The sequence below is a fragment of the Cyprinodon variegatus genome, unplaced genomic scaffold (assembly GCF_000732505.1).
Source record: "Cyprinodon variegatus isolate N-32 unplaced genomic scaffold, C_variegatus-1.0 Scaffold1223, whole genome shotgun sequence".
In the NCBI taxonomy this organism is placed as follows: Eukaryota; Metazoa; Chordata; class Actinopteri; order Cyprinodontiformes; family Cyprinodontidae; genus Cyprinodon; species Cyprinodon variegatus.
Genome location: NW_015151676.1, coordinates 33,428 through 42,725, shown reverse-complemented (window position 1 = coordinate 42,725; position 9,298 = coordinate 33,428). Strand labels below are relative to the sequence as shown.

General features: G+C 37.0%; 1 protein-coding gene across 1 annotated transcript in view; it reads right to left on the bottom strand.

Annotated features, from left to right (window-relative positions):
* Positions 1-9,298, bottom strand: part of LOC107102246 — a 33,333-nt gene that overhangs the window by 16,741 nt on the left and 7,294 nt on the right. Inside the window, exon 5 of the mRNA XM_015401459.1 lies at positions 6,365-6,667. Coding sequence (XP_015256945.1) covers positions 6,365-6,667 — 303 coding nt within the window. The remainder of the gene's footprint in view (positions 1-6,364; positions 6,668-9,298) is intronic.

Genomic DNA, 9,298 nt, shown 5'->3' with positions numbered 1-9,298 from the left:
GTTTACGGGGACGAAAATCTCACTTTTCATGCAGTGTCAGATTCAGGTATGTTAGAGAAGAGATGCATCTAACAGTTACAGGATGGTAGCTCTTATAGACTGGACTCGAGCAGTGTTGATCTAGAGCATTTATCAATATTTTCTTTACCAAGCAAACATTTATTTTGACATTCAGTCTGTACTGTTCAAATCTGACTGCAGATCAAACGGTACTGTCTATGTTCTGAGATTTCAAATCCTCCACTTTTCTCTGGAAAGCAGACAAGACTAGGAGTGCAACTATGAAGCGGGCTACAAGAAGGAGCAGAGCAAACTGTTCCTTTTAAGGAAGCGTACCTTCTTCAGTTTGCAGCAAGTCCACTGTGGAGAGTGCGATCTATTCTGCCATCATCTGCTGAGGTAACAGCATCACAGCAAATGACTTAAAGGGTACATAGAATGCAAAACCGAGTTTACATTGTCATAGAATGAATAACGATAGTTCAGTGGGTGTATTGGACATACAGAGAAGTTCAAACCCCATCAACGCCTCCTTTCTCTGCAAATCTCACAATTCTAAACTTCCACCATAAAACAGGTGAATCCAGACAAAGCCCTAAGTTGACGTCAACTTGGGGATGTTGCCTTATTTGGTTCTGGTCTGTACTTTTGTCACGTTCTGAAATTGACATACAGGCCAGCCCACTAGTTCACTGGCCCAAGGACATGAATAGAGGTAGATGTAAGACACCAGTTTAGCCTTTTAGCCTACAGTTGGGTTAACTTCTACGAGAATTACAAAGCAAACAGTTTCTCTATTGAAAATGAGACAGAACCACGGGCGGAAATGCAGTGTTCCAGGAGAAAGGGAACAATTTTACAATCTTCCCAAGGATCCGAAGATTCGACAGGCATGGATCATTTTTGGCTATCAAAAGATCACTGCAAAGTTTGATGCTCAGCTTTTAATTTGCTCTAAGCATTTTACTAAAGACAGCTTTCAAAATCTTGGATAGTAAAAAAAAAAAAAACAGGATTTGCTAAACTTATTTTACTGAAACGAGGGGCTATTCCGACCGTAAGGTCATCACAACCGCAAGCTGTAAGTATTATTCTGTCGCTAAGCTGCTGGGCTGCTGACTGGACTAGACGGGGTAACTCAACCCGCGCCATCAGCTCCGGGGCTGGTCCAGGCACCCCGGTGGACAGGGGCAGGCCCGGGGACCAAATCCGACCTCATGCTGCACTGCAGTCGACCAAAATCCAAGATGATTTTGAAATTCCCCTGGACATTATTTTTAAGTATGAAAAGTAGGACATGTCAGGGAAAAAGAGGATGTCTGGTCACCCTACCGTATCAACAATTTGATGTTTCAGTGAGTGAGTGCTTGTTGCTATGATGCGTCTTTACTCAGCAGATTCGCTCGTTGTAAACCAACCAATCAGCGCACAGCTCATCTAAATATTAATGAGCATACCATAAAAGGAAGAAAACCTGTCGTTTCATTCTAGGGCTTTTAACCAGGCTTGCATTAGGGCTCATAGAACAGCAAATATGCCATTTTCAGTCCAACCAATGTTACACACCCTATTCAGAGACCCTAAGGACCAGAACCAAATACCATATAAAATCATTCTATTACCCCTTTAAATAAGCTCAATGAGTTCAATAAGTTGATAAAGAAGTTATTTTCTAGGAACTCCTTTAGAACTTCTGTGATGATTTTACAGAATATAGTGATATAAGAATATTATGGAAATTGTCCAGTTGTTCTACATAATACTCCTAATGATGATTCCATTTCAGTGGCTCTGCTCAGTCTAAGCTTTAACAGACCTTCATTTTTTTTTTTTGCAATTAATGTTTAAAACTTATTCCAGACAATGATAAACATTTATCTTTAAGCTAAATACCTCTGAATTTTACTAGGGTTTTGAAAAATATAGACATTTTTACACAATTTTTTTTTTTAATTAAGAATTTTCACCAAGAGTCTTTTTCTGTGTTGGAGCTGCACAACGGTGCAGTTCGTAGCAGTGTTGCCTTGCAGAAAGATGGTCTCAGGTGGTCTCAGGTTCTCCATGTAGGACAGTTACAGTATATTTCACTGTTGTCATACACCAGGAAGACGACTTCTGACCAGACTGGACAATCCTCCCTGAAAAAGACAAAACAAGTCTAAATTTGATTATAAATGGAGGATAAAACTGAATCCAAAGAGGTTTATGTGGGTAATGTTGAGTCCTTTCATGGTTTGGGGTCAGACATTGGTTATTTTCACACCTGAGATGTTTAGATGTTTTCTTTTTAATGACCTCTGGTCAGTTTCCTCATTGATGTGCTTCGTATGGATGTGAACTCAGTGATAAATACACTAGAGCGTAGACCAGAAGAACTGCATCTAGACCTCCTGATCTGATCTCTGTTAGACACAACTACCTGGTCTACCCTGCAAGCTTGAGTGAAACTTCTTCCCAGATGTGTGCTGCATTGTGGGAAATGGAGTAAAACTTTAGAAGCCAAAATTAAATGGAGTGCTCAGCTGGACGAACAATGAGGTCCATTTCATCACTGATTTTTGGGGCTGATTATTATATTTCTCATCTCCTAAATAAGACTCAGAACAGTAAAAATGTTAAAATGTTTCAGCAAGCAGGTTATTAATCTACTGCTCAGATAATTTCACCTAAAATTAAAGCCCGAAACTCGCTAACAATATTATTGGGGTCTCTGTGTTTTCTAACATTTGGTTTTGCTTTTCTGGAAACATCTGAGCCATCAACAGGAGTAAAGCTTTAGTGGGTTTTCAGTGAGAAATTCCTGTTTGCTTGGAAATTTCTCTGTTTCAAAGTAATCTAAACCAAATAGACCAAAGTAACAAGTAAAACTCAACTTCTGGACTAAACTAAACAAACTAGAGGTATGAAAAACTCCTCTCATTGTGTAACATGTTTCACTTTGGGGCTCAGCCACTAAATTAAACGTTTTATAATCTTTATGTTTTTATTGTCTCTTATCTGGACAAATCAATAATTGATCAGTATTGATAAAACCTTCCTTGGTCACCTCACACCACTGTTTAAAAGCACCTTAATCCTTCATCCTAACCCTTTTGTTTATTTACTGGATTTAACTCTTTAAACTATTTAAAGCTGCAGTAGGTGATTTTCTAATCTAATGATCAGACTGCAGCAACATGAATCGCTCCCCCAACAATATGGAGGCTGTCCTGGTACAAAATAGCTTCTGCAACGTCCGCATCAGCTGTCTTGTCAAGTGAAGATGAGGTTTGTTTACACAGATAATTTGATAAATAACAATAATACCGGAGCTGGTGTGAGCCATCAGAATTGACCAAGAATCTGGGACAGGAGTCAAAACTGAGCGAAGGTTCAGTTGCCTCCATTTCAAACCTGTTTAGTGACCATGATCATGATGACAGAATTTAAAGGCAGAGATCAGAGTTACGTTACTTTTAGTATACAGGCCTGCTGTCGTCATGTTTGTTAGGTTTCAGTTATTGGTTTTCATTTTGGCATCTTGTTCAAACTGTATTTGAGCGACAGTTTAAGATTTTAAATGAGTTTGAATTTAATGTAAGCTTTTCATTGAAAGGTAATTTGGAATGAAACATCTGGTTACTTTAGTAAATTAATCCTTATATCATGGAAAACTTGGTGTGAATATGGGTGCAACTGGGTGGAAATAAATGCTTTTAGAAGGCTTAAAATTATTTCAATATGTTAGTTGGTTAAATTAATTTAATTTGAATAATCATCTGAGAAAATAAATCATTAAAATGCTTGAAATCTTTTTATTTTTGCAAATTTTAATAAATGCGTAGTTGTAAGCCATACAAAGAGCATCCCAGTGGGGCCCAACAAAGTTTTAGTTCAGGAGCTCCACCAGGGTTGTTTACTGCTTTTATTTATCAATATATACATGTATGTATGTATGTAAATGCATAAATTCTAAATTAATGTTATGACTTCCCTTTTTATTATTTTTATCTAGTATTACTTTTGTCAATTTCCATTTATTTTACTGGCAGCTGATTTTTTTTCTCTCTTTAATGGAAGGGTGTGTAAATTTTCGAGCACAACTGTCTGTAGAAGCTTTTGTTGGTCTATAGCCCAAAGATGTAATCTTTTAAAAACATATGAGAAAACAATGGGAGCTAATTATTTTTATTAAATTCTTATTATTATTTTTATTACCGGTATTATTATTCTTTAATATAACCGTCAAGACTTAAAAACTACTCTCACCTCTGATGAGGACATAGGTTACCTCCTTTCCAGGTGACATAAATATGATTCGGATTAATTTTACAATAGATTTATTACTTATTTCTTTTTTCTTACCATATTTGTTTTTATGAATATTGTCCATTTTCTACCAATAAAAAGCTTCTGCATTTATCAAAAAATATATTTATGCAACAGCCATAGTTGACATTTGGAAATAAAACCAGCTAACAAATGATAGTATTAAAAAGCTCATTCTTTAATCGTGTCTATATACTAAATATATCATCTAAATAACCAAAAGATTCTGTTTAATGTTTTCTAATATCTGGAGTAATGTTTATCTGTCGGAAGATAGATAATGTTGACTAACCTGAGCTTAAGTAATAATGACTTTAGATCAATACTTGCCGCATGTTTGTCTTGTTGCGTTTTCCTTCCTGATCATCATCCAGACGACCAGAGTAAAGATCAGAATAAAGCTGCTGAAGACCAGTGGAGCCCAGTCTACATAAAACCACATAAAACATAATCGTCTAATAAGAACAGTTTTTTGGATAAATTAGTTATTTTCTTCACAGTTAGTTGAAGCTTACATTGACTTTGATGATCAGAACTTTCTGTCTCATTTAACCAACAGGATGTCGTCACATTAACATGTAGAGTCTTGTTTCCTGCAGGGTTGGCTGCTACACATCTATAAGATGAGTTGCTGTCATTTCTGTAGACAGTGATGGGTAAAGAGACAGCAGAACGGCTCTGGTTCAGTATCTCCTCGTCTTTGTACCAAAGCAGAGACGTCAGATTGTCCACAGAACAGAGCAACCAGCAGATCTCAGAGCTCACAGTCAGAGTTTCTACTGCAGGAGTCGGAGGAGCATCTGCAATAAATACATGGAGATATGGAATCAATCATAAGAATAAGGAATTTTTTTATGTGCACGTGTAACAGTTAAAAATGCACTTCATTAATTGTTGTTTTTAAATGATGTTATATGAAGCTTTTGTGATCTTATTTAGTTATTTTGCATTATTTAATTGATTTTCCTCGTGAGAATTTCCTTTCTGCACTCTGTCTTTTTTTGTCCCTCCAGGGCTCCTGTAGGGTCTTTCTGGCCCTCATAGCTTCTCCCTTCCACTCCCCTTCACAATGCTGTTGTGCACTGCTGCGGGTAAAGTCGTGGGAAAATTTACTGATAAAGTTGTGTATTTTATGTGAAAGTAGCCATATATGCTGAAGTCTGTAGTAAATATTATTTACTTTTATTTAATCTTATGTTATGAAGGGGGCTGCAATGAGGTACAGTGGGTAGCTGTCATGCAGCCAGAGGGTTCTGGGTTTGATTCATGTTCTCCCCATGCATGTGTGGGTTCTCTCCAGGTACTCCAGCTTCCTCCCACAATCCAAAAACATAACTGTTAGGTTAACTGGCTTCTCTAAATTGTCTTGTTTTGTCTCTGTGTGTGTCTCTGTGTTGCCTTGTGACAGACTGACGACTTGTCCAGGCTGTACCCAGCCTCTCGCCTGTAGACTGCCATGACCCTGACAAGGACTAAGTGGAAGAAAATGGATCTTGTGAAGCTGTTTTGACCTTTATTATGAGATTCACTTAGTTTTTGTTGTCATAGGCTGTTTCCCAATCTAACCTCTCATCACTATAGAGAGCAGAGACTATATGTGAGCTCAGTTAACTCTGAGCTCACTTCTTTTCTCTCGTGTTGGTCACGTGACTCCAGCTCCCCACAGTGCCTGCACCATCTTAGTTCTCTCTCACATCCTACACAAATTGCGGTAATCCTTTGTGAGGATAGGTCTCTCAAAGCATTCTCAGATATATCTGCTTGTCTAGTGACCATGGTTGTATGCTACCTTTCAATGTCGATTGTGAGAAATTTTGAGTACACTGCTTTTAATTATCTAGACATTTAGACACTCATATAAAAATGGTGTAACCACAATACAGTGGTCTGTATAGGGGTTTGGGTGGATGTTCAGACAGAGCGTCTGTTTCTGCCTGCCGCACTCTGCTATCTAATATGTACTAACGCCGGACAGCTTGTTTAAAAAAGTGACAATGACAAAAAATGAAATTAAGTCTAATTTATGGTCTTATTATACTGAGATGTTGTCACTCACCATAAACTGTGAGATTATAGGAAGTATAGAAAACTCTTCCTTTTTTAGAGTCAATGGTATAAATTCCTGAGTCGCTCCTCTGCAGGTCTGTGATCATAAAGAGTCCAGAGTTTTTGCTCCAGTGAAGTTTGTTCATGTAAATCTCCTCAAAAGTCTGAAGTTTTTCATCATTTATTGAAGCAATGATTCTTCCTTTTAAAAGAAATCCAAACTCCAGCAGAGGATCTGGGAAAGTGAGGTTTCCACCAATTGTTCCGATCAGGTTCTTCTTTACTTCTTCAGCTGCAGATAATCTCATCATCACTGTAAACACCAACAGATAGAGACTGATTATCACTAAATTCACTAGAACAACCACTGACACAGACAGATCTAAATAAAAACAGGTTTTAACGAGATGTATTATTTAGAAAAAGTTTAACCATAGTGCTGTATCCATGTTGTTTATTACAGGTTCACTTTAAAGCTTTAACCAAAGGAAAACTGATCAGTTTTTATCAGAACTAACATGTCTGATGACGTTTGATACCACTGCTGTATAAAATGATTTAAACTTTAGACATTTATCTAACAGCAACTGTTATATTATTGCTACTGTGGATCTAGAACATTAAACAGAAACAGTTTTTTACTCACAGATAGAAAAGAAAAACATCCTTAATGGGCTCTCCATAACAGCCTGAAACATAATGTTATTCCTCTGCTACAGAGCTCAGTTTGACTCCCCTCCCCTCACATGGTTCTTAGTTCTAAGACTTACAAGCCCCTTCAAAGTAAAAGTATCCTTTATTAATGTATTTTTGTCCCATTTTTTCAAAAGAAAAACAGCTTTAAAATTAAAAACAGAATGCATCTACAAGATATCATTATTGTGAGCTCTGTTTCACAAATGTATGATTGAAAAATAAAACCTTACAAACATGTACATCCTGTCTTTTTACTGTGCGTCTAACAATTCACTTCTTATCGTCCTTTAGACACTATTCTAAAAAGCTGCATTTTTACTGCAGCATTCAAAACAAATACAAACACCCTGACTTTTTGATGCAGCACACTTCAGTTAAAAAACTGTTCATTTAAAGGAAAACATAGTTCTTCCTGTTTAATTAAAATTTACACTGAGTGGTTTGAAAAGGCAGAGAGGACGTTTGCCTGTTAGTCTAAAACCACTTTAACCAAAGTGTGATCTGCAGTTTGCCAAGGATAGTACAGAGACATAAAACCACTATGTTCTCCTAAACTGTTCTCTAAATGTTTCTGCAGAAAGTAACAACAAACAGCTAATACGCCCTTAAGCCGCTGTCTCCTCTTAACTTTTTTCTTTTACAGCAATAAAAAAAAAAACAGAAAAATCCTCAGTTAGCTGAAGGGTTGGCTGTGTAGCTCAAAAAACATATGGAGGAAGTGTTGCATTGTGGGCTGAGTGTCAGACTCACTATTTAGAAAAAGTAGGCAACCACCTGGGGCCCCCTGCCAGTAAGTGTCCCTGCTAACAGCACGCCTTGATAATAATACATGGTCAAAATGAAATAATATGATTTACAATCAAAATAATGACAAAAATTGTGTCACAAAACACCATAAGCATCTCCTTCTCCCTTTCTCATTAGGATCACTCCATTCGTTTATGGCATAAAGGGATGTAGTGATCCCTCCCATCATTTAATCCATCCAGAGATTCGCTGTAAAAAAAAAAAAAACAGGGAAGGAAAAGGGTTTTGAAAATTTAGTTTTAAAAGTAAAAAAATGAAATAATAAAATGTATTTGTGCAAAACCAAAATATTCTTAAAATAAATTCTTTCGCAATAGCCCCAGATCAATAAAAGATGTAGATGTTTGTTTAAAGCTGCATTAAGTCCATCCATCCATCCATCCATCCATCCATCCATCCATCCATCCATCCATCCATCCATCCATCCATCCATCCATCCAGCCATCCAGCCATGCATCAGGGTCTCAGTGAGGTTGATGCCTATCTCTAGCATTCTACGGGTGAAAGTACATTTATATGGTAATCTGTGGTATGACTCACCCCACTGATCACTAGGGAGAGGTGAGAGGGAGAGGAAGATGAATCCATTAAATAATTGTAGATTTAGATTTTAAGTTTAAACAGTTTTTTTTTTATTTGCGAAAGAGCCTGTCAGTCGCAGCATATATCACACTGCAGTTTCAGATCTGATAGAGTCAATCTTTAAAGTTTAATAAAAATAAATAAAGTGTCTGAGAAGAATAACCATATACGGTAATCTGGGTTCAGTTCCCATAAGGAACCATCTGTCACCTAATTTCTCCTCTCTCCAAAATATGCACACTAGTATAGATGGATCATATTTTCATTATGTTTGCTTTGTTTTGTAAAGGACAGTCTTTGCATATGAATCGTTGTAGGAGCTTTTCAGACCCAGTCTTTTGCATACGCGTATTTTGAACTTTTATATCCCTAACCCTGACCCCTGCCTCCCATTCTACTTCTAAAATTGTGGGAACCACAATTAAAACTGCAGATTGAGACTGAAGTTCTCTTTTAGCAACATAAGGACCAATCATATCTCTGGTACTAGATGGAGCATGGTTATTTAGGGCTTTATATGTGAGAAGGAGGATTTTAAATTCCATTATGGATTTAACAAGAAGCCACTAAAAGGAAGCGAAAATAAGAGAGATCTGATCTCTCTTTTTAATCTGCTGCAGAGCTTTGGCAGCAGGAATAATGGAGCACTACATTTAAAAATTAACACATCAAACAACGAGTTAGAAGCACATTAAACTGAGAAATTAGCTGATTAAGCCAATGAGGCCATCTAGTGGAGGGCTAGTGAACAGCAGATTAATTAAGGGAGACCATTTATCAATCTCTTATTTTATTTACCAAGAAAGTATCTATTTTCACATTCAGTTTTTACTATTCAGGTCTGACTGCAAATGAAACT